General features: G+C 46.2%; 4 protein-coding genes across 5 annotated transcripts; 2 read left to right on the forward strand and 2 right to left on the reverse strand.

Annotated features, from left to right (window-relative positions):
* Positions 1-60: 60 nt before the first annotated feature.
* Positions 61-8,797, reverse strand: LOC120896401. 2 transcript variants are annotated; one of them, XM_040300475.1, is made up of 6 exons: positions 8,669-8,797; positions 8,502-8,588; positions 8,329-8,438; positions 8,170-8,264; positions 7,296-8,104; positions 61-1,150 (listed from the first exon to the last, which is right to left on the reverse strand). In XM_040300475.1, the coding sequence occupies exons 1-5, from the start codon at positions 8,699-8,701 to the stop codon at positions 7,299-7,301; spliced, it is 1,131 nt and encodes a 376-aa protein (XP_040156409.1). In that variant the 5' UTR covers positions 8,702-8,797; the 3' UTR covers positions 61-1,150; positions 7,296-7,298. The 2 variants fall into 2 exon arrangements, with proteins under 2 accessions (XP_040156409.1, XP_040156410.1); XM_040300476.1 differs by lacking the exon at positions 61-1,150 and adding an exon at positions 5,668-5,782.
* LOC120896402 (copper chaperone for superoxide dismutase) lies at positions 4,769-5,998 on the forward strand. The gene is made up of 3 exons (XM_040300477.1): positions 4,769-4,938; positions 5,013-5,202; positions 5,279-5,998. Exons 1-3 carry the CDS (start codon positions 4,870-4,872, stop codon positions 5,779-5,781), a joined length of 762 nt encoding a protein of 253 aa, XP_040156411.1. The 5' UTR covers positions 4,769-4,869; the 3' UTR covers positions 5,782-5,998.
* A 95-nt stretch (positions 8,798-8,892) lies between the features above and the next one.
* Positions 8,893-9,587, reverse strand: LOC120896403 (probable nuclear transport factor 2). Its single transcript, XM_040300479.1, has one exon. The coding sequence runs from the start codon at positions 9,386-9,388 to the stop codon at positions 8,996-8,998; it is 393 nt and encodes a 130-aa protein (XP_040156413.1). The 5' UTR covers positions 9,389-9,587; the 3' UTR covers positions 8,893-8,995.
* Positions 9,588-9,890: 303 nt separating this feature from the next.
* Positions 9,891-24,276, forward strand: LOC120896397 (protein cueball). The gene is made up of 4 exons (XM_040300465.1): positions 9,891-10,413; positions 18,875-20,501; positions 21,844-22,108; positions 22,195-24,276. Exons 1-4 carry the CDS (start codon positions 10,326-10,328, stop codon positions 22,327-22,329), a joined length of 2,115 nt encoding a protein of 704 aa, XP_040156399.1. The 5' UTR covers positions 9,891-10,325; the 3' UTR covers positions 22,330-24,276.
* Positions 24,277-25,837: the final 1,561 nt, after the last annotated feature.

Below are 25,837 nucleotides of genomic sequence, written 5' to 3' on the forward strand. Positions count from 1 at the left end.
AATTTTTTTTATTATTTTTAATTTAACAATTATTTTAAATTAAAATTTAAATTAATTTTCATTATTTTTTAATTAACCTTCGGTAATTTATTCGATATAAAAACTGACCTCCATCGCCTATCATCAGTGATGATGGATGGAGATTGGCAGGTAGAGGTCTTTAGAGGAGATTGCTGCGGATGAAGCTGTGGACTCCCTAGCTGTCAAATGAAGAGTTGTTTAAGTACACTTGACGGACCGTCCTGTAGCAACTTACGAACAGGTAGTAGCGGCCATTCGAATACTCTGTGGATTCACCTTCTGCAGCGGGATTCCAATCAAATAATTTATAATACGCATCCAATACTTTCATAGCGTTCATCTTACACACATTTTTCTACCACAAAATTTTGATACTACTAAAGCTGCCATTTTAACAGCGGTCGATTGACTTTGTCTTCGATCAACTAAAAAGGCCAACATACGCTAGAGCTTAGCTTAAGGGTGGGGCAGAAAATACAGTAAATTATTACGGTATTTCAGTCTCGATAGTAACAGCACAGTGTTCTGTACTGGGTTGCATCTGTTGTTGAGGTTGTTTGTTTTGCTCTTCTAGACTTGGAACGTTTGAACCATTCAATTGGGAAGAGCTACAGTCACTTTCAGTCTGGCCGTTGTTCTCATTCGCCCTTATACATTTCGAAGCAGCTGCTTTAATTTGTTTGCCGATATCCATAGCCATTTTCGTATCAATGCCATTAGGATGATCCCATTCCAAGTACACTATGTGGTCTGAAATTCGTGTGCCGTTAATTATTTTTTTCAAATCACCAAACAATCTGTAGTCGACCACCAGCAAGAAATTGTTTGGAAATTGTTTCCAGTTTAGGAACGCTAGTAGCTCGGGCTTGTTGTTGTTAAAGGCCAAAGAGGAGATGATGAACACGACCAAGTGGTTGCTCTTAGCCGGTGGTATTTTCAGCTGTTTGACATTGTTCACGAAGATTATATCGTTTAATTCCAGCCCGGTGGACTCCTGCTCACTTTTGATTAGCGTAACTTGCCTTTCATCCGTCTTGGTGAAAACTATAGAGTCTGCTATTATAGGCAAAGAAGAACTAAACAGTCGGGATCGAATAGATTGAAAAAACTCGTTCATCGTCTTGACGTTCTGAAAAGAAAAAAAAACATTGAAAGCCAAAAAAGGTAAGTTAGAATAAGGTGCAAAAGGAGGATGAATCGCCTAATTGAAAACTGCATTTACGAGATCCAGTATCTTATTTTTTTCATTTCGTTTCATTTCATTTCATTTTTTAATTCAATATCCGCCATCAAGGCTAAATAAAGCAGAACTTAAAACTAAACAAACCCTAACAAATAAACAAAATAATTCATGAAAAACTAAGCCTAACTACACTAGTCTTCTACACTAGACTATCAAAACTTAATGAAAACTTAGAAGAATAATTAAAGAGAATTAGAAGAAAAAATACGGTTACGGAAAGAGTTGAGAGAGGAGTCGAAATCAAAGAGATGGTAAAAGTGGTTAAACAACCTGAAACAGGATAGAATAGGATCATTGAAAGTATAAAGAGTATGACGTGTTTCAATTGACAGAGGATCACTATGGCGAAGGGAACGAGAGGGAACATACAACGAGATGGACGAGAGTAAATCAGGAGCATCAGTAGCAGAAAGTAATAAGCCACCAATAAAACATGCCTGAAACACTTGGCGACGGAAGCTTAAAGAGTGAAGATTGAATAACTGCAATCGCGTTTCATAGGGAGGTAGGGAGGTAGTGAGGCAGCACCGAAGAAACGACGATAAGCAATCCTGGTAAAGAGGCGCTGAATGCTTTCAATTCTCGAACAGCCATCAATAGTAGGAGGATTCCAGATGATACTAGCATATTCAAGAAGAGGCCTTACCAGAGCACAATAAAGGTTTCTTAGGAAGCTTTGATCTCTAAAACGTAGACGTTAGAGGTAAGAGGTAAAACGTAACGACGTTCGTTCGATACGTTCGATTAGCTTTTAGTAGAACCTCATCAAGCTGCAGTTTAAAGTTAAGACGACTGTCAAGTATAATACCAAGGTCACGGATGGACATAACACGAGAGAGGGACGAGTTGGATAGAGTATAGTTGAAAAAAAAATAGGAGAAAAAGAGTGAGAGAAAGAAATAACAGAACATTTTTCAGGGCACAAGCGAGGCAAGTTGGATGAACACCAATGAACAAATGCATTAAGGTAATGCTGAAGTCTCATACAATCAGAGGAAGAAGACTCAGGTAAAAAGATTTTGATATCATCCGCATAAAGGAGATGACAATCAGGAGGTAAAACATTACAGAAAACAAATTTTATCGAATTTTATCGACTTGACGGTATCTACATCAACAGCTCAACTGCTAGTTCAGCAATTCCGACGCAGCGCACAAAACCACATTGTCCCCATGGACTTTTGGTGGTTTTCTTTGCTCTTTCTTATTTTGACTGTGATAGTTTGTAAACTGGGGAACCGAACCGTGACGTCGCTCATGCAAAAGGTTCTCCTACCACTCCTTCAACCAAACCAATAAGAGCGCGCTCTGCCAACAATCGAACAAGAGATCGGACTCGAAAAATGTATCACATTTGTCTGTTTTGATGCAATTAATCCGCTATAATCATCACCAAGCAATAAGGTCACTTTGCTACAATTGTGCTCACCTTTTCACTTTTACCGTTTTAAGCACGAGGGATTACAAGACTGAGACTGAGGGATGAACTGTTCACTTTACCCGCTTGAAATATAGTTTAGGAGAGGGGAGCCGGTCTCATCCCATAGTGTTTGACGTTTTGTCAAACGGTGCTGTGGCATAGTGTGCGATTGATCGGTCACAAATATTGCAAAAAATAAAGTTGGTCTACATTTAGAAATGAACGATAGCTCCTATGTTTTGCAACGGCGAATGATAAAAATATAAAAAATCGAAAGTGTTGTTGGTTGTAAAATAAAAAATAAAGAATTAAAGTAAAATAAAGAAAAAATATAAATGATGACAGAATATACTTCGAATATAGACTGTACAGCTCAGCAAGCTCGTGGTTCATTCGTCTCCTCCAAACTCCGTGCTCGAGCATAACGCCAAAGGCCTGACAGCGTCGCCATCCTCCGCTCGAATGATCCAAGACTCGTGTCCATAGATGATCACGGGACGAATCAATCTGCGATATATCACTCAATTCGTTCGGTCTCGCGAAGTCTTCTGGATCTGGACTCCGACCCGTTGGTGCGGCGAGTTCGGATCGGTTCGGGTCAAGATAGGTTCAATTCGACCCGACCCGACCCGAACTCGCTGCACCAACGGGTCGGAGTCGCTTATGCTTTCTCGCACCTACTGATCTATCGGGTCGACCCGAACTCGCTGCACCCTCGAGTCAAACTGAACCTACCGTGACCCGACCCGACCCGAACTCGCTGCACCAACGGGTCGGAGTCACTTATGCTTTCTCGCACCTACTGATATTTCGGGTTCAATGAGTTCGATTGCACCCGCGGATCGGATTTGATTCCGACTCCGACCTAGCGCACCCGCTGCACCCACGGGTCGGAATCGATTCCGACTGGCTTGCACCCGACTCCGGGTCGAGTCGTGAAATGAATCGTATGACCCAACACTAGTGTACACCACACTCACCCTCGCTGTTATCCTGTGCCGATGATGTCGATGTCATCCGCCAAGCCAAGAAATTGGAGAGACCAATAGAGGATCGTGCCACGGATGTCGTTGTCTAGCCCCGCGCTTCAAATGACACCTTCCAGGGCTATGTTGAACAGCGGAGTGGCCTCTAAGAGCCGAATCAACTTTCTAGGAAAGTGGTACCGCTGCATGATGTTCCATAGCTCATGTAGTGTCGTAGGTCACCTTCAAGTCGATGAACAAGTGGAGCATAGTGATCTGACGCTATCGGCACTTCTGCAGGATCTGCCGCAGAGTGAAAGTTTGGTCGGTGGTGGTTTGGCCTCCCACAAACCCAGCTTGGTAGCTGCCGACGAAATCTGCTGGACAGGATCTAGGACAGGATTTTGTCAGCCTGTCGCCGTTTTTTTTTAGACTGGGTGAATGACACCTAGATCCTGTTCTGTATCCTATTTCCTAACACCGGCAAATTGCGGTTTTAAGGTACAACCCCACTCCATGCCTCCTTCAATCTCCTGTAGAATAAGCGGGTGTCCCCATACTAAGAAAGCTGCTCCTGCAGCTGTTCATCAGACTCTTCAAAACGACGCTGATTGCCCTGGAAGAGCAGGGTTTGCTGTTTCCTCAGTTATCTGTAGTTCTCTACGTGCTGACGGGTTTCATGCCGTAGCATGCGGGCGCGCGCTACATTCTTCTCGGATAGTGCTCGTCTGCACTCTTCGTCGAACCATTCCTTTTTCGTGGTAAGCGGCAGATCTTGTGTTCGGAGGCAGTGCTGATGGCTTGATCCACCATACACCAGTGGTCTACGAGGGGCATCGCTTCCCCGAGCGCTGTCGCGTACCCCTCCGCCACAGCAGCACACTTCATCTGGTCCAGGTTGAGCCTTGAGGTGGGCTGACTTCGTTGGTTGTTCACCACGGAGAGTTTCTGGCGCAGCTATGAGCATATTACGCTTTTGGGGTTGATTAGTGAAAACAAATATGTACCGCAACAAAGTTTGTTTACGATTTTTACGCACTTCAACAGCTCTTGACAACACGCGAGAAAGAGAGGGAATGTGAACGGACGACGTCTGACAGCGAATGGCCGTCTGACGCACCAACACACATCTAAACCTTTGACAGCCCGCCCAGGTGAGGGGTAGGAAGCAGTGCTAGGAACTGCCTCGACTCGACAAATTTGCTGTAGGGCAGAAGGAGATGATTATCGACTTTTTACGTGACTTGATATTTAAGCAGCAAAAAATGACTGACCGCGGCAGCATACAGGTAATGTTCGATACCCGATTTAAAGTGCTATTTGCGCTAACCCTTCCCGGCACAACCCCTCTGCCCCTAAACAGATGGAGTTTGCGGTGCAAATCCGTGGAGCGGGCTGTGTGGCCGATATAAACAAAACACTATCCGACGCCGGTACCGTAACCATCGACGCGGATAAAGGTAGCGTACTGATAGAAACATCCCTTCCATGGCTCGACATTCACAAGCGAATTGAGGCAACGGGACGACGAGCAGTGCTGACAGGGTTCGGAGGTATTTAATGCTCGATTAATATCGATTGCCGGCTTCCTTGTTGTCGAGCTTTTAATGCATCTCCCTTTATTTACAGGACAATCTGCGGTGGCGATGGTAGATCACGGCAACGAATCGACCAACGTGCGGGGTGTGATACGGTTCTGCACCCTGTCGAGTACGCCCGATCAAAAGGGTGCCGTCGTGGACGGTACGATCGATGGGCTCTCGCACAGCGGCACCTTTCAGCTGAATGTCCACGAATGTGGTGACATCTCTGCCGGCTGCAGCTCGGTAGGCGATCTGTACGATTCCAGTCCGATCCGCTCGGATGAGAATGGGCGCGCGACGATACGTTTCGTCAACGACCGGCTCGACGTGAACGATCTGATCGGCCGGTCCGTTGTGATCACGCAGCCAGCCGAGGCTGGTGCGCAGGAGGAGCGTCGGCTGAGCTGCGGCATCATTGCCCGATCGGCGGGCATTTTTCAAAATTACAAAAAAATCTGCGCCTGTGACGGGGTTACCATCTGGGACGAACGGAACAAATCGATTGCGGCGGATCGGGACCGGGAAGCGGCACCGACGGCTAGCCTGTAAACTTTAGAAGGAAATGAAGCTGTTAAAAATTCCATGGAAATAATGTCCCTATAGGGTATTGGGCCTGCTCTTGACCACATGCGGAAAAGGAAAACAATTCCAAAACAGAGAGATCGTCGCTGTGGCGCATTTTAAGTTAGGTGTACGGGAACGTGTGGGGATTAGGTGTGTTGCTTAACCAAAATAAATAGCCGGCATTTTTTGGAGGCTCAAAACATTTCAATGCGTAATCGACAAAAAAGATATTTTTGAATTGAAATTAGCAGAATGGACATTTGCATTCCACGCAATCAACAGGTGCATGTACGGTGTACGTAAAATAAATAAAATCCGAGTTCCGATCAATTCTCTATGATCAAATTCTGGTAAAGGCTTATCAGCGTTACTTTCCAGCAGACACTTGGATGCTTTTTGCTTAGTCTACATCCATACAATGGCAACTGCTTTGGCTTTGGCCATCGTATTTTTTTAAGATTAAAAAGTTAGGAGAAGAATAATGCAAATTACAGTCAATATTCAATAGATTAGGCCTAATTTTTAGCTAAAATATAGCTAAAATGTGTCATCTACGAAGCTCGGGGAAGCCGGAAGGAAACAGGTATCCTACTTTAGGTGGCCGCCACTGTCGGTCCAGGGGGGGGGGGGAGTAACGGATCATGTCAGTCTATAGAGGCTTTCGACAGTCAATCCTTGCTGAGGGCGACGGTCCATACGAGGCTTCAATCCAGGACGGGCATGTTGTTAAGTCTTCCGAGTTGACGATTATACAGCAGAATTCCCCAACAAAAGAAGAAAAAAATAGGAAAACCACTAAACTGGATAGTTCCTTGAGTGAGATAGATGCTGGTACTATGTTTGGACCCAAATTAAAAAGGGAGCAGTATAAGAGCCTGCAATGCGGGCAGGATCTTTTTCAGGACAGATGGGGAATCTTAATCAGTTCTAGGACCGGTAAGGGTATGGGATCTGTTCCATTACCGGTAGGTACATGTTTCAGGATCTGTATTGAGATGGGATCAGTTCCGGCACAGAGCCAAGATCAATTGCAGGACCGGTGTGGGATTGGGATCAATTCTACGACTGGTATGATGTCAGGATCAGTTAAAGTACCGTTAATGGGTTCTAATCAGTTCCAGGACCAGCGTGAGTTTATGGCTAATGTGAACCTGTATGGGATTGGATCGACATGGGTTCAGGATTAGTTCCAGGATCGGTATGGGTTCTGAACCAGTTTCTCTTAATGTGATCCTTGGAGTTTAAAGTCTCATGGAATTTACATTGTCCTTTAAAAAATTCGTTGCTCGCATCTTAAAGATATAAAAGTTCTTGAAAATATCTTGCATAACCCCGTAACCGGGCCAAATTAACTAGTAAAATCAAATTTTGCAGCGTGAACCATAACGCAAAGCAATTTCCACGAATGTGGAATTTGCCTTCTTCTCATTGTACAGCTAATGTCTTTTGAGGAGAAACAACTTTAAATATTTCTTTAAAAATTGCACATCACTACTCACCCATTAATCTTCCAGCACGATCGTACACTCCGGTGCCTTCAGCTGGGCGATGTGAGCCCGGCAAAGCTGCTTGTAGTTGAGCACGTAATCGTTACACTTGGCCGGGGCGGAAATCGCTATCGTCGCATGCACACCGAGCAGCTCCAGGTTCCGCTCGGCCGGTATTAGCGCCGTCAGAAGCTCCATCGTGCCGATGAACTGGTCCCGCTTCACGCTGTACGTCATCTCGCCGACCGTTTGCTTGTACCAGGCCGGATACGTCCCCAGCACGGCCGTATTGGCGGAGCAAATTTCACGCGCAAACAGCAGCACCAGCTGCAGCTGGCTCATCAGCCCCGTCTCCACCACGGTGCGGAACAGATCCTTGATGAAGCTTTTCAGCAGCCGCTCGTCCGGCTCATCGGTCGTCGCCCTAGCCGCTTGGGACAGCAGGTAGAGTGCGTGCTTGAGGGAAAACGGACACGATCGCTTCAGCAACTCTTTCAGCACCTCGAGCAGGTTGGCCTTGTCACGGATCAGCTCAATTAGCAGCCGTTCGAAAACGGTACCGTTGAGGGTGGTTTGCATCTCTTCCCGCCACTGGTGCTGCCGCCCGATGGCTGCGTCCAGATCGAGCGGACCGCGCTCGGAACCGAGCAGTAGCTGCAAATGCTCGTTAATCACCAGTTTCTGCTCGTGCGTGCGCAGACGGGTCCCAATTGCCTGCAGGTAATTGTGCGGGATCACGTTCGGATTGTCGTTCAAGTCGTTCAGCAGCGTGCGAAAGCTTTCCTTCAGAACGTTGGTGAGCGATTGGGACTGTACATTCTCTAGGAGATAGGAGAGGGTGTTTTGGGTTTAGAATGGAATCGATTGCACGATGTTAGCCCATTACCTTGGTAGGCGTATTGAACGATGTGCGCTAGCAGGCTGTACTCCGCTTCCAGAAAATCGTTCAGAATCTGTTGCATTAGCTCGATCGAATCAAGGCTGAAAAGAGCATGGGACATGAAATCAAGTGGAAGGAATGATGCTTGCTCCAAAACAGTCCTACCTGAGGATGTATTCACTCGCTGTCAGAATGTTCGCTTCCTGCAGCAAACTCAGCACTCGTGCACTGCCCACATTCCATTCCTGGCGCTGGAAAGCTTCCCTCAGGATGTCCTGCGGTGACGTGATCATAAATTTGGAGTCATGAGTCACCCGATCCCGGTTCCCTCATCTCACCTTTTCCTTGTACCCAAGATGCTTCAGCTGTGCCCGGTACTCTTCCTCGTACGGCAGGTTTAGCATACCGATGCGATGTCTCGTTTCCTACCAAAGTAGCATCGAAGAGCACATTGATTGACATGCACAAATATGGACCGAAAAAAGAAGGCAAATTTTATACCCACCTTTACCAAATGCTGTGTCGCAGTGTATCCCATCGTATCCTACGTTCCCCGTGCGACCAAAGCGCGCCCTTTTCAAAACACAACGCGACCAACGTCTAGAACTGTCACAACAAAGCCCTTCGTGCAGTGTTCGACGCTCTTCGGTCCCTCCCCTTCCCCTATGATATCTCAACCAACTTTCTCAACGCTTCCTGAACCTTCCATACTCGTCCCTTTTTTACGTGTGTGTTGTAAAGTAACCCATATGTTTATTCAGTAAAGTGTACAGCAACATTTGGTGTTGTTCGAACCGATCAGCATCTTCTTCGCTTCCCGCTCGTTAACGCTTCATGCCGAGTTGTGAATGTTGAGCCGGAAAATGTCGTGCGCACAGAAAAACGTCCCCCCGAGCGGCTTCAGCACGAACGTCTGGGAGTAGGCGTGCGGCGGATCCTCGTCACACTGCAACCGGCCGAGCACGTTGATCAGCACGCCACCGTCAAACATTGGCTGGGAGTCGACCGCCGTCAGCACGCGCTTGATGTTCTGAAACGTGAGACTCTGCAGCTTCTCCAGTATCTTGGCGGCGCCCTGTATCTGTTGCCCCTCGAACGTCATGAAGGAGAGCTCCGCGTTGTACAGGTTCACCAGGCTGGGCCGCTGGGTCGAGTCGTCGAACAGCGCGTAGTACTGCGTCACGAACCCCTTGCCAATCTCCTCGTACTGGGGGTTTATGGCCATCGTTTACCGGGCGGGTGGGGGAGGAAACGATACGGACGAACGTAGAAAAAAAAACCGGACAAGACGGGCTTGGCTGGCGCTCTGGGCGTACGGGAATGCGTTTTTCTCTCTTTTCTTTCGCTACTTTTACCTGCCCGGCTAGCTGACAGAGCGTTGTTTTCTTGTTGCTGTTCTTGTTCTTGCTCGAACGGTGACAGGTGACAGCTGGTGGCCTTGCGCTGACGTACACGTCAGACGAGCTCAGGCCCGGTTTGCACACGTGCAAGCAAAGGTTGGATGGTGGAGAAGTGAAAAGAATTAAGTAAACCGTTTGCTAACTGCTCAACTATTTATACTTGATGCAAATATACGAGTTAAATATGGTTTGCAGGTGATAAAGCCTAATCTCCTTCAATCATAAAGGAAAAAGACATTTTTAAACCCATCCATCCAACCCTGTCAAGCACGTCCAGCTCGCCACCTGTCACAACACCGAGCTGACAGCTCTCGCAGGGGAAGGGGACTACGTGATTTCACGACACGGGTTCGGTACCGTGCAGCAAAAAAAAAGCGGACCACCTTTTGCAATCGAAAACCAAATGCCGAATGGTGCAGACGCCTCGCTTCGCTCTCTGTGCCGTCCGCGCGTGTAGTGTGATGAGTGTGAAGCCGTAGCTAGCTTATCTCTCCGCTCGTTACCTGCAAACTGTCCAACACCCTGCCGCACCGGAGCACCGCAAGTTTGGCGGATTTCCTATCGCTGGGGATCCAGCGTTTTTTTCACGGGCAGTGTGTTTGTGATTGCGTGAAAACGTGGAATTGCGAATCCGTGGTGAAGTGTGCGTTTAGTGCGTTATCACACCGGCTCGTGACACTTCTTCCCTCAACTCCGGATCTTGCAGTGTGCGTGCGTGTGCTTGCGTGTGTGTGTGTGTCTGTGTTGGCCAAATCATCCAGCATGAAGAGTCCTTGCCGTGCCGCGGCAGGATGGTTGGTGCTACTTCTATCGTCATGCTGCCTCGGTTATGTCATAGCCACCGAATGGGGTAAGTGCGGCAACGGGATGTGTTAGGCGGGGGGACTCGCGCCTTCTTGCGATTGCGGACGTCGTCACTGGGCGACGGCGCTCGTGACCAAACACTGTGACGACCGAGTCGAGGAGTGCAGAAAAAAAAATACAAAAAAAAAGAAAAACATCGTTTCTTTTTTATCTCGCGCATCCAAAAATAATCATTTTCAGCATACCCGCCCATACGAAACGGTTCGGGAGTTTACTACACCCCGGTTGTCGTTGTAGTAGCGTGTAGTAGGGGCCGCCTTGCCCGAGACGTGTTGCTACTCTCGCCCAGTTCCTTACTTGCTTCAAAGGTGGGCGGTTATTTAACGTTTGCCTCAAATGGCCATTGGTGTGCATCCTTTTTGGCACGCGCGTGTGTAGTTCCGAGGACTTTGCAAACGGTGGTGAAATTAGTCGCCAAAGCAACAGAGCCGCACACTCCCTCATCTACATAATTGTGAAAGGAACATGGTACAGATTGCTTTGATCGTGGATCATATTGGATTATGTGGTCGTCAACCGATGTAGAAAAGAAAATCCCATTCCCAATTACAAATACTCTAATTGGAATCGAACATGTTTACTTGAAACTCAATTTAATCGTCTGGGGTTCTAATTAGTAGGCTCCACCTACAACGATTACTCAAACGCCAACCGCTGTAAAGTTGTTTAGTCCTTCGAACCGGATTTTTTACTTTGAATTGATTTTTTTTGGAACTTTGACGATTTAGAAATACTCTTATTAATTGTTGATTGTTTATTGGTTAAAGTTTGAACTGATTCAACATTCTCTATTTGTTTATCTGGCTGTTTGTGTTTTTTATGGTTTACGATGAGTTGGTTTGAACCACCACTATACTAAAGGTCTTTCCTTTTATTTTATCTTTTTGAACTCCCCCGTACGATCGACAACCACTCCGACCAGACATATTAAGCTCTGTCTGATGCTTTCATTAGACAATGACTGTTTGCACCAATCACCCGACCACCATAACCAGGCCGCGTTTTCCTTCGGTTCGTCGGTTTCAGCCTATCGAACCAATTATACGTTCCCGTACTTTGAACTGTGCAGATTTCGCGCAAAGGCCAACTGATTTTTGTCTTTGGCCTTTTTTTTTTTTATTTTGGAAAGTCAAAACTGCCCCAACAACAAACGGCGGTCAAAAGTCCATTCCATTCGTCACGTACGCACATCGATCTCCGGTGGAGTCTTTCGGGGGAAGGAGAGAGGTGGACGAATGGGTATATTATATGTTTTATTGCTCCTTCACTCTGCTCCACTATGTTTAGGCGGGGTGTAGGGCTTTGGTTTTTTCGCTATAGTTTTGCACCAGCGCTCCAATGAATGATTGAAACGCCCAAGCCCAGCTCCGCTCGAAAGAGTTCACACCACGATCACCAGAGGGTGAGGGGAGAGCCACAGCACCGAACCACCGCATTGGTCCGCAATGAACTTGATTGAACGTTCCGCCAAAGTTACCATTTAACGGCCCGCTTTTCTCTCGTTCGTCTCTCGTGATCATGATCGTGATCATCGTGTGCGCAAAACAATCAACAGCAATGAAAGTGACACGCGTTTGAAAGTGTCCTTTGGCAGTATGGTTTTTCTCGGTTCAAAACCGTTTCACCAACCAAAGCTTGGGAGAGATAGAGAGAGCGCGCAAAAAGAGAGGCAGCAAATAATAAAATCCCCAAAGATTCCCTCACCCATCAAGCGGGTGATGAACGTTAGTAAATATGTTCTGATTTGATTGTCAGCTCTCCCCGACACGTTCGAACAATTCATAAGACGCATTTTGTGCGCTGTGGTTTTTGATAAGGCACGCTCCAACTAAATGGTTGGATGTAAAATGGTTGCTACATATTATGGTTGATCCTGCGGGATGGGAATGTTTCATTGGATGTAAACAATTGTTTAATCAATTTAATCTGTTAACAATCTCTAGTGATCGAGCAGCGGTTCTGAGATGCTTAGAAGGATTATTGGTTCTATACTGGTTTATTTTTAAAACGGTGTTCCCCTTTGGACCTATGGAAATCCTATATTTAGTAAACTGTTTCATTTCAAAGTTTACATCGACAAACAACAGAAGAATCCTCCTTCAAAATAAGTGACATTTCACCTCTATACCGTCAATCCGCTGACGGTGTCTTAGTTCCTCGGCCGGCTTCTCAATGGCAATGACGCGATCATTTTGGCCATATTTGGCTTATCAAAAATAAGAACCGCATACAAACCACTACACACGCAATCGCAATGAAACATGCCTCCTGCTGAAGAAAAACGAAGAAAAAAAAACAACAAACTTCCCAAGGCGCCAAAGGTGGCCAACAGGCGCGGCAGAGCGTTGATAAGGCCAACGTGTGCTCCCTCAGTTATCTTGCACCGGCTTTGGTGGTAAATCTTTGCACCATTACACCGACACGACGAACGGTAGTGGTGATGCGGCAATGTTTTGCGACTGTGAACGATTCGATCGAGCTTGTATTTAAAGGCACAATTCAAGGTTACCATCATCACCTTTACGGCGGGAGCATACGCAAAGATGTTGCAACGCATTTAGAATATATATTTTTTAAATGGAGTATTCATAGGTATCAGCATCCTGTTGAATGTATAAATAAAGAAATATCGTTTACGTTTAAGCGCAATCCGGTGGTCTATTCGATAGATGCGCCGTCTACCAGTAAACCGCTCGGGATTGATTCCCATACGGATCCCATCCACACATAGTTAAAGCTTGCTGGTTGTCTTGTTATAACAAAATAAGCCTCTAAAGCTTGAACAGACAGACATCAACATTAATGGACCTTGATCGCATCGTAGGTCAATTACGTCAAAGAAACATATAATAACTGTTTAAATAGGGTTAGGTAGGGCATGGCGCCATCCAATCGTTCTTTAATGGTAGACGACTCGCCCGACACAATTAAGTAATGGATTTTGTTCTACTCTCATGTGAGAGCACCCTTCTGCAAGTAAAAACTTATTTTATCTTTCTTTTAAATTATATTCTTTAAAATAAGAAACTTGCGACAATTATCCTTGAAACCTCTTCATGCTTCTTCAAAGTTAAAATTCTACCAGAAGGAAGATATTTTCGGAAGTTTAGCCTTCGAAATGAACTCCACGGTTTAAACTTCTTGTAAATTTAGATTAGCTTTTCCTTTCAATATATGTTGAATTCATGGTACATTCATCTTTTTTGCAGTTATTTGGCATTAGCTGTACCTGCTTAACAACAATCTGAAGACTAAATCTTTCATTACCATTGGATAGATCATATTTTAGAGCAACGATTAAATTAAAGACTCATTTTTATGAACTTTATCACATTTTAGCCAAAATCTAACAACCTGGATTCGATGTCTAACCAATGATAACTCCTATGCTTACACAAAGGGGAGTCGCAATTGGGGCGATAATTTAGTTTTCATAAGCAAAGAGAGCCACTGGCCACTCAGAGCCACTCAGACTACATACCAAAGGTTAAAGAAAATATTGTAATAAAATGAAATAATAATAGTATAAAAATGTAAAAAAAAAAAAACAATTTTAACATATCTGTCTAAACATCTATAGTACTAAACCAATCAAGCTAAATCATAAAATCCAATTGGCCTCTGGCTCTTTAGAGCCGTGAACTGTGATCATTTATCAAAGAACTATTCTAGACTCGTGTTTTACAATCCTTGGACAAGACGAGAGAAATCGAAGGTTGACGTACATTGTGTACATTTAAATAAGCTAGCTAAAGCTCCCTAAGCAAGACAACCGAAATTATGCGCGACAAAACCATTGCGTTTCATGAAAACCAGTTATTCCAGAACGGACCCCACGTGTCCGCCGTAACCTCACACGGCGCTACTCTGCGCCGTCAACAATCAAGCCAAAAGGATCGTGACCGGTAGTGCACGGCACGACATAGCAAATCAAACCTTTAATGCTCCAACCACCTGTTGAACCATCGTTCGCCGACTCTGCTCTGTCGTTGTGAATGGATGCTGTGGTCGTCCCTCTGCGCCTGTCCGGAAACGGTGAGAAAACAATCCTCTCCGGGTTCATTGTACCCCCTCCCCACATACTTACACTTCCTGCTGGACAGTTAGTAACTATAATCGAACCATTTTTTTACCCTGTCCATCTCAACCGTTACAGTCCAGACCGATGTGGTGATCTGTTGATATTGTTGTTTTTAATTCCCTTTTCTTGCGCTGTAAAAGCAACTGCAAGCCCCCCCAGATCAGTCTCTCGTGCAGGTGCCGGTGTCCGACAGGTTTAACGTGCGGCACGATTTGACCCTTTGTATTTCCCACCCGCTTGCCGGAACCGGGGTTTGTAACGCGATTGTTGCTGCTTCCGTTATGCGTTCTTGCTTCGAGCTCTTTGTTTTCCGCCTGCATAAGAGTTTGCTTGATCGACTAGTGAGTTGAGTGATTGTGCAAAAAACAAAAAAAAAACCCTCACATACATGCAACGATCCGGCCACCGATTGATAGGGGGAAGGCACAGAGGTAGGTCAGATTTACGTCAAAACCCGTGTGCGCGCACGATCGCCGGTATGTTGGGGTTCTGTTTTCATTAAGGGAGAAGGAACACGATCGACAAGTGCGGCGCAGTTAAGCCAAGCCAAGCTCTCTACTTCCTTCTTCTAAGCTGCGTGAAGGCATGTTTGCTTGTTTTTGGTAGAAACAATCCGCTTCTATTCTAGCGCAATACGCAAAGGCAAGACGTTGCGTTGCGTACTAAAATTAGGTGATGCCGGTAAGGTGTTCAAAAATACCAGCGCATCAATATTGCAGTTTTGCGTTTTTCATTGTCTGTTCTATTTCCTTTTTTTTTAGTGTTTGCTCCATTTCGGACAGGAAATGGTGGTCCGAAAAAAAAATCGCCTGCTCGCAAGGCCAGCAGTCACCGACGATGATCGCCAGCACAAACGAACCTGCAAGTGCCCATGAACCCTCTCGCCTAACCCGACGGCGTGCCTCCTCCATCCATCACACGAAAGCGAAAGTGTACGCGCAATGGTGGCGGCGGCGTGATTCTTGACACGATTTTGGCGCTACCGGAAGAACCGTGTGAAGGTGCTGGTGCAAGCTTCCGGTTGTGGCCGATTGTTTAATCCATCACTTGAAACGGATCTTTTACGGGTCGAAGGGGTACAGATTTCCCTCCCTGGAGACTACTACCGATCGACTTGGGGCATGTGGCACAATACGCTCTCCTAGCACCTAGCACACATTTGCTAATCAAACGGGTGGAACCGACGCGTGGGCACGACTCCGATTGTGTAGCTGTGTGTTGAATGTTTTTACTATTGCTCTTCTTTTCCCACCGTATCGTTGGCAACCGTCAAGCGGGAAGGGGTGATAACAGGGCGACATTTTTCACCAAACACCGCTATCGACGTGTCCGCCCCATGGTACCACCGATGATGATGCTGATTGGTATCGATGATATTTGCCAAAAATTGAACTAGTAAACGCATGTAGCTGGTCAGGCTCGTGATTTGTTCGATCCACTCGTCCCGAGACCCAATCGTGACGTGACTTTTCCAGCCGACGTCGATTGCGTCTGTCGTGCGGGTTCGGCGGCGGCACCTCTGAAGTGGCGTTGCGTATTATTTACAGCCCGTCCAGATAATCGGAAACTGGATCCAAAACTACTCCAAACCGAAGTGGGGACACTGTCCAACTCACGTACCGATGAACAAAGCTTGTAATTGAAATGCATTTAAATGCCCTGCAATGTTGTGGCCATTAGATTTTCTTGCTCAACGCGCTTATCAATCAGCTTATGAAAAAGATGTTCATTATTTTAAGGGAAAGCAGCGCATATCAGCGTTCATTTGGCAGCGTTTATCAGAGAGCTTGAATCCCGCAATGACTCACAGTCACTCTGGGTCGCCCGCGTATGCTTTTTGTTTCGTAATGGTTTCGTGGGTGATTGGACGCTTTCTCACGTGGTATGTGGTGGTGGTGGTGGTGGTGGTGTACCTTCCAGAAAGTGACCCCGCCAATCGCACAAAACATTAGAACACCTCCTAGAAAATGCATTCCATTAGTGGGCGCGCCGATAGACGATCCCGTCCAAAGCCAAACCACTTCCCCGTATGCGATTGTTTTCTAAGCAATAATGACACCTGTAAAAACGAAACGATAGTTTTGCCTACGGTACGGTAGGTTTTCTTTTTCCTAGTGTGCTTCTCTGCTGGTGTACTTGTGAAGATTGAGTAAACTTCTCAGCTCAGTAAAACGCACACTCACTCGTCGTCGTCGCACGCATTGGCATTTGTGTGTTTGGTTATTTCAAGTGTGAACTGTTGCTGGAGAAACCAGATACACCCTCTGTTACCTGTAACAAAAAGCAGGGGGGTGTAATTCTGGGTAGCGAAAATTCCAGCAACGATCATATTTCGAAAATTCCATGGGGAGATATTCTCTCAGAACGATGATCTACGGTGCTACAATGGCTGTCCGCAATGCTTTATCGCGTCATTAGCGTGCGTCTAGACGCGTATTGTTCAGGGTTTTTTTCATTCCAGGTTACATTTTATGAACCCAATTTATACAGCTGGACTTCCCGCGGAAGAATACATATAAATAAAGATCTGGATAGTGAACTTTCTTTGCAAAACACCACAATAATGCGCAATATCAAAATCAACCCTGTTTCAAAAAAAAGGGAAAAACACAAATCATCAGCTTCCTGCCAATGCTCCTGGTGCGATCCTCATTTTTATCAACAAAAACTGCACAAATTCTGCTGATCCATCGAAATGCGCGAACCGCGCTGGAAGCGAATTTTGCAACCCCGCGTGAGAAGAGAACACGTCCAACGAAACCTCAACCTTTTCTGCATTGCACGTAACACAATCGGTCGGTCGGTGGAGTCAGCAAGAAGGGGTTCCGGTTTGAAGGGGGCCACTGCAAACTACGATCGCGATATGGTGCATAGCACCGTGGCATCTAATTTGTAACACAAGGTTCCTCACCTTTGCCAACCTTCTAGATGCCCGGCACCGCATTGACCATCAGCGAGCCACGGCATTTTACGCTGTCTGTGCGGTGGTGTGCTTGCAAATGTGCGAGACATAATTTGCACATTCGGTTGCTTCTGTGGCCATTAGCACTGTGTGCAGTGGTCGTGATGAGAGCGCTCCATTTCGGGCCCCCCTGAGGCGGAATGTGGAATTAACTGCGAGTTGTGTTGAATTGCTTTTGAAGGCGGTTTTTTTTGGGTTCGAAATTCGATTGCCAACGTGGAGAATTTCTTCGTAAAATTGCTGCTTTTAGGTTTTTAGTACAAAAAATGATGCGTCCTGTAAGATGGTAGGAAGAAATACATGCAAATAAAAGAAAATTTCCTTTTTTTTAATGTTACACCAGGTTTACGTGAGCATTCTTCCCCAGATTGTGGTTTATCAACTATGCCACTTTTATTTCCCCTTTAACACACCTTTATACACTGTCTCCTCCCGGTGGCTATCTTATCGATCTGTTTGATCATAAACATTATTGGGTAGCAGCACACACGATCCGATCGGGTAGGGGTGAGTGTGTTTAACGCCCCGATAGGAGAGGGATAGCCGACAGCCCATCCTAAAACACCTAATGTCTGCCAATTTGTGTCGATCTTGCGTGAGAAGATAGCAGCATTTTGCAAGCTTGCCTACTTCCTGGTGCAGATTAGGGTTGGGTTTCGTGAATCTTTCGTTGAGATACATTTCATATTCATTCATATTCTTCAGTTATGAGTGAATCGAATCTCGAGTCGAATCTTCAAAGATTCATGAATTTCTAAAGATTCACAAATCTTCAAAGATTCACAAATCTTCAAAGATTCACAAATCTTCAAAGATTCATAAATCTTCAAAGATTCACAAATCTTCAAAAATTCACAAATCTTCAAAGATTCACAAATCTTCAAATATTCAAGAATCCTCAAAGATTGTTGAACCTTCAGGGATTTATGAATCTTTATGAATGAAGATGTATGATTTACAAAACATTTAATTTCCTACGTCCCATCTAAAAGATGCCCGTCATGGCTTCAAGTCTCGCATGGGCCGTCTCCACGTAGCAAAACAATCGATCCGACTATCTGGTCTCTAAAGCCTGTATAGTATGAACACGTAGGTTGTTACACTAAGAAGAAGAAGAGTAAAAAGCTCAAGCATTATGAAAGTTTAGAGATTTATAAATCCCTTGATATTCATTAATCTTTCGAGATATAAGAATGATATAAGAATGAACCTTTCGAGATTCATGAATCTTTCCAATCGAGATGCAGATTCATTGAATCATACCAAAGATTCATTCAGAGTCATGAATCTGTATCAGATTTACCTAACTCTAGTGCTGATTGGGCGGGTTGTTATTCCTAGTTTAAAGAAAAACGTTTACTAATTCCAATTCTCTTGCGCAATTCTCTCTTCCCACCAAAACAGCGGCGGCAGTGACCACGGACAATGGCATTTTGTTTTTCGATTCCAACTGGCGCAAGATTTCATCTGCCGCGCATCAGTACAGCCGCATCTCGGCGTTCGCGTACGACGAGGTGCTCGGCAAGCTGTACTTTGCCGATCTGGACCATCCCGAGTATCGGCTGTTCGCGCTCGACTACGACGATACGGACGAGCTGCACAAGGTGACGAAGCTGTTGCCGAAATCGGCCCAAACCGCCTACATCAGCGGTATGGCGTTCGATCATCTCGAGCGCCGGCTGTACTGGACGGAGAAGGGCACCCGGTCGGTGTACTACGTGGCGATTGATGATCTGCTGAGCTCGACGCGGTCCGCCGCTGCTGCGGCGAACGGAACGGCTGCTGCTGCTGCTACTGCTGTTGAAGCAACCACCAGTGCACCACCGGCACCATCCTCCTCGCCCGTGCAGCTGGTCGCCACGGTGCAGCCCGATCACGAGCTGGCCGGCCTGGCGATCGACGAATGCCGCCGGCATCTGTACTGGACCAACTGCTACCCGAAAACGTCCAACATTGTGCGCGCCGCCATGAACGGCACCGTGCTGAACGTGCACGAGGAGCAGGTGTACCTGCCGAAGGGCATCACGGTGGACCACTACCGCAACCGGCTGTACTGGGTGGAGAAGAAGTACGGCCGCCGGTACACGATCGAGAGCGCCGATCTGGAGGTGAACGATCAGCGCACCCTGCAGACCGGGCTCGACCGGCTGCCGGCGGACATTGCGGTCAAGAACGATTACATCTACTGGACCGACCAGGAGAACAACGAGATCTACGAAATGTCCAAGGAGCCGAACGCACCGTCCCGCACCGTGTACCGGGGCGAACATCCGTCCGCGGTGATACTGCGCGCGAACCTGCTGCTCGAGCATCAGCGCAACAATCCCGACTGCCGGTCGGTAGTGGACCGCATCCTGGAGAACATGCAAAACAGTAAACCGGCGAGCGTGCTGCAGCAGGAAACGCAACAGCAGGGCCAGCTGACGGTGTGTCTGAACAACGGTACGGTTAATCATCACACCAACACGTGCCTCTGCCAGCCGGCCTTCGGTGGTAAGCTGTGCGAGATAGATCTGTGCAATAACTACTGCGCCCAGGGCAGCTGCCGTATCGGGCGCGATAATCGCCCCCGGTGTGACTGCGACCGGCGGTACGAAGGGGACCGGTGCGATCGGAACCGTTGCGATGGGTTCTGCCTGAATGGGGGCCGGTGTCAGTTTAGCAACGGTACTGCTGGGCGAACGGAGGAGGAAATGGGCGATCGGACGTGTCTGTGCGAAAGCACCGGCTACAGTGGGGCACGGTGCGAGAATCCAATCTGCGGGACGGATTACTGCTACAACGGAGAGTGCTACGTGGAGGAAGGTAAGCGGCCAAAGTGCCGCTGTAAGGCGGGCTACCGGGGCGAACGGTGCGAGGAGTACAGCTGCAACAACTACTGCCTGAACGGGGGTCACTGTACGCTCGGCAACGAGACGACGGTGCCGGAGTGCGAGTGTGGCGAGGAGTTTGCCGGCCAGCGGTGCGAAATTGCGGTCCGGCTGTGCAGCACCTACAACGAGGATCCGCAGTGGCAGCAGTACTGTTTGGGGTAAGCGTTTGTGCGACCGACTAGTGGTGGGAGCTCGGAATCGGACCTACCCGATTCCGATTCCGTGTTCAAAATCAATTCCGGAGCCAATTCCGATGCTGGAATTGATTCCGATTCCGGAGTTGATTCCGGAGCCGATTCCGGAGTCGATTCCGGAGCCGATTCCGGAGCCGATTCCGGAGTCGATTGCGGAGTCGATTCCGAAGCCGATTCTGGAGTTGATTCCGAAGCCGATTCTGGAGTCGATTGCGGAGTCGATTCCGAAGCCGATTCTGGAGTTGATTCCGAAGCCGATTCTGGAGTTGATTCCGAAGCCGATTCCGGAGTTGACTACGGATTCGATTCCGGATTCGATTCCGGAATTGACTCCGATATCGATTCCGCGACCAGAATCGGCTCCGAAATCGGAATTGACCTGGGAATCGCAATTTGCCCCGGTAACGGAATCAAGATTTACTTCAGAAATTGAATAAGCCACGGAATGTGAATCAGTTCTTGAATTAAAATAATCATAGTAGTCCGGAATTGTAGATTAGTAGGTCCGGAATCGGTTCCAGAAACTGATTCCGGACCTACTTTCCGAATACGATTCCAGAAAACTTTGGAGCTAGCCGGAATCGATTCCGACAAAAACTTCATTTTTCCCATCACTACGCCCTAATCTAACGTAACGTCTCTAACCATGACCCAACCAACTCACCGAAGTTGGTCTATCTTTTGAGACCTCTTGCATGAGCGTCAAAAACGAATTGCGCCTTAATTCCCCAAGGGCGAAATGAAACATTCACCGAAAAGCCAGGTGCGCCATCGATCTTTTTTTTGCTTTTACTGTTGCCAGTTGGAAACAGAAAATGCGCAGAAAAAAAGCACTTAAACGTGAATAGCTAAAATACGCACATGTTGTTGATGCTGTGCGCGAAACTGGTTTTCGTGAGAGGACGCAGAGGGGAGACATAAACAATTGCTTATGTTGTTCCACCAACGGTCGTCGGGGATTAGGGGAGCTGTTGTCGCGTTGACATTGTTGCAGCAATTTAAACAATAACAAATTAACAAACACTGCGATAGAGAGAGAGAGAGAGAGTAACTGGATTGTAAACGTAGATTTGCATCCTAGAAGGGTGTCGTTTAATCGTTTGATTAATGATCGACTGTCGGTGAAGGGTTTGAGTCGTGATATGGTGTGGGGTGAGAGGACACATTGCTTGATAGAGTTAGAATGATGTTTATAAAAAAAATGATTTGCAAGCAGATTAAACAAACTTCTTCCTGTTTGCTTATATATTTGAAATCCAAAACGGTTGCTTAACGATCTTTTTTAACACATTGTTTTTGCTTGCAGCATCTCGAAAACCTTACCGCTGATGGAACCGAAGGTAACCTACTGCAAGGAATCGTTCAACCGCACCGTCGTCTACACGTCACTGTGCTTTACCGTCTCGTTCGCGCTGCTGCTCGCGGTCGTGCTCGTCGTCAGCCGGATGATGAAACCGCCGCGGCCACGCATCACCAAAAAGATGGTGGTCACACCGATGACCTCCCGGCCACCGACGACACAGTGCGAAATTACGATCGAAAACTGCTGCAACATGAACGTATGCGAAACGGTAGGGGAAAATACCAAAAAAAGGAAGCCAAAATGGAAAGAAGGGCATTAATTTGGATGGTCTTTTTCTGTCTTCCTTTTCTACAGCCCTGCTTTGACACGAAGCTGCTGAAAAAATCGAAAAAAGAGGACAAACAGTTCCTGCTGGAAGACATCGAGGACGTTGGCGGCTCCTACCGCAAGCTGCCCAACTGTGGCGACGGAACGGCGGAGCGCAAATGAGGACCGTTCGCTCCCGGCCGTGGTAGACTAATGGATAGTAATGCCTTCTTCGCCTGGCTGCCAGCAGCAGCAGCTCGATGGTGGTCGATCGGTGAAATGGCCGCCAGAAGGAAGTCTGATTGAACAGTCGATAGTGCGCGCACGATCGGTGTGAAGAGTGAGCCACAGTACGTGGGGCTTCGTTTACGTCCGTTGGTGTGCACACAGGGGGATGCAAAGCTGGCTGGCGGCACTGCTTACAGGCTAGTTGCGGTAGTGATAGCGTTTTAGATTACCTGCCGGGAGGAGGGTGTTGCACGTTAGGTGTGCTCCTCCGTGAAAATACACAGCCATTGTCACCGCCACAGAGAGAGAGAGTGTGTGTGTCCGTGTGTGTGTGGGGGGCAGCTTAGGAGGTACAGTTTATCAGATGATTATTCGATGGGCAGCTAGAATTTATTCTTCTTCTTCTGTACAAAGGCACTCTCCCTTCATTTGCCGTAAAGCAGCATAGTAAAGAACCCCTCAACAAAGGCTTCATTTCATAATAATATACTGCACAATAGTACAAAATTCTCGTTAGAACCTTTCACTCTAAAGCCCTTAGACCAACACACACACACGGATATACACATAAAGGACATGCTTGTTTGTTATGTTCGAATTCCAACACAACAAGTTTCAGTACAGTGAAGAAGCTGCAGTTGGCAAAACCACCAACCCCCAAGTTCCTGCAAATGTGTTTAAAATGAATGAAAACACATTTTAGAAGCATAATATATGCCATGTTCTTCTACCGCTCACTCTGTAGTAGATGTATCTGGGTGCTTAACCTTGCAAACCATAAGACCGACCAGTGTTTCAGCCTAGCGCTGAACATTTCAATAATATGCCCCTTTCGAAGAGGGATCGCTCTCGCTCAGTTTGTACATTAATTTAAATCTTTTGTTCGCTGTGAAACACGGTGCACGCCGCCAGTAACTTAACCGAGATGCTTCGAGCCGCCGTGGTTTGAACATCTATGAGGGGGAAAATGATGTAGTGTTAGAAATCACCTCGCGCTTCTTCATCTATCATGTTCATTCGTTTTGCTTGTTTGTTTATTATGCATATAAATAGGTGTTTTTTTTTTCTTTTATTTTGGTTTGGTTTGGTTTGGCCGCCAATGTCCCGTCAACCGCCACCATTGCCCACATTATGTTGCGTTTAGGGTTTAATTTATTTAACTTTAAAAAAGAAATCATACATAGTTAGCGGGCTTCCAGATAAAAAGGAACAAAGCTGCCCCCTCCCAAAGGGTAGCTGGTTTTCTGTTATTGTTATCCTTCCGCAAACCCAAAATGTCTCGCAAAACTTAGATACAGCCTTCCCTCCCCAATGAGAGCCATAGAGAGAAGAATTCTTGTGTGTGTGTTTTTTAAATAGCGTGCAACGTTATTGTCGAAACGTCAAAGACGCGATGAGAGCCTGAATCGAATTGCTGTTAGCACCGACCGTAGTAGTAAATTGAGGAACAAAGCGCAGTGCAAACAGAAAAAAAAAACAGAAAAACAGACACCCACAAAAAGTCCTAGCGTGAAAGGAATGAAACAGATCTAATAACGGCAGGCCCTGCCTCAATATTCTATTGGAATTGTTAACTTTTAGGAAGATAGTAGTGCTTATATGAAATCATACACACACATACACTTACACCGTGTTACTTAAAATAGAAACATAGGAAATGTGATGGAATCGGGGACAGGAAAAACTGAAATAGTTAAAACAAGGGCAGCAAAAACCAACAGAGAGAGAGGAGAAGGTCTAATATCCACATGAGAATATGTGATATTAGATAAGTTTATAGTTCAAAGTGAACAACTTTATAGTGTGTATATTGCAGGAAGTGGTACAACACGATGTAAGTAGCAATATTTTCAAAAAAGACTTATTTTAGATAAAAAAAAATACAATGGAAAAGCAGTGCGATTATTGATTGGGTTTAGTTTGAAGTGTCCGAAATTAAATTCAAATGTTATCACTTGAATCGAAGTGGACGTTATCACGATTTCTCTCTATCTTGTTGGCCTGCTCACGATAGAGCACGTCGGTGTGACATGCCCGGGTCAACAATCATTCTTCAGGATGCTCGATCCCTGGCTATAGCCTCCCATCCATGTAGTCACCCGATCTACGACAGGTCTCGCTTCACCTGATCGAGTTCGATGTGCTTCCCTGCGCCTTATGTCGAACTGGGGATCGCTGTCGAACACCTTCTTGGTAGGGCATGAGTCCGGCATCCTCATGACATGCCCCAGTCATCGTATCCTGCGAGCCTTCGCCACCGTCAGGATGCTCGGTTCGCCGTACAGCTCAGCAAGCTCGTGGTTCATCCTTCTCCTCCACTCTACATGCTCCTACACGCCGCCAAAGATGGTCCGGAAGGCTCAAACATGCCCAGGGCGTTTGCATCCTCCGAGGACTGCATCGACATTGAGGACCTACCGATCGATCGATTCGATCACGATTTACATTCATTGGTAGATCGCCTTGAAAGTTATGATGTGTTTGGAAATGCAAATGCTTATCTAATCATAAAAATTATCGACATTTTTTTTTGCAGGTACAAATTGTCCAAGATTTATTCAGAACATATTCTACCTGTTGCTTTTAAATAGTATCTTCCTTTGCGATTTTTATTTCAATTTACAAGAACAACCTTTTTTGAAATGTTTTAATATTCAGGAGGATATTTTGAATATGCAATAATAAATTATTTGCAGTAAAATACAACCACATTTTCAATACTAACTGTAACGGTTCGAGATGTACATTTGAATCCATTAATCGTTTCAAGAAAATTGTCAATCGTCTTTCAAAGTCAAGCAAGCCAGCAGCGACCGTCCAACCAGTGTGGGCAGATTATTTCGGCGGTTTTCGGTAGGCGAATCAAAATATTATCGGTAGTTTTTGGTAGGTTAAAACTCGAAACTTAACTGAGTTAAAAGAAGTGAAAGCGACAGAAGTGTTAAGCGGGATGGAGGGAGGGCATAAGCACCCCATGTGCAAAATGAAAGTTCAATCTCACGAGAATATGCATCCTTTATCTAGGATATGGATTAGATTCCCAAGTGCCACAAATCCACTCAACGACCACTAAACGGCTTCTAAACGACTCAAGCTCTCTACCTAAACGAAATATAGAAAGACTTCGTTTAGCAGACGGCAAACGACTCATGCATTCTCAAAATAGCAAAAAAGCTGGTGGCGCTCTCTGTTGGTGGGATACCCCAACCAATTGAGCTTCATCGCTTGGAGGAGAGCTTTCTCATTTCTTCTGTACTGTTGTATGGTTTCGCATTGAAGTTATGCATCTAAACATCGCTAGAACTAGAACGGCGATACGATTGTTTAAATACTAAACTCCAAGGGAAACCACCAGCACTGAAGCAAGTGAGATTTGAGTAATGGTCGTTGGTGTTGATACCCACGTATCTGGCCACACGACCATTCATATAGATTTTGGCTCGGAAATTTAGAAGGCTATATA

Source organism: Anopheles arabiensis, chromosome 2, assembly GCF_016920715.1.
Source record: "Anopheles arabiensis isolate DONGOLA chromosome 2, AaraD3, whole genome shotgun sequence".
Taxonomy (NCBI): domain Eukaryota; kingdom Metazoa; phylum Arthropoda; class Insecta; order Diptera; family Culicidae; genus Anopheles; species Anopheles arabiensis.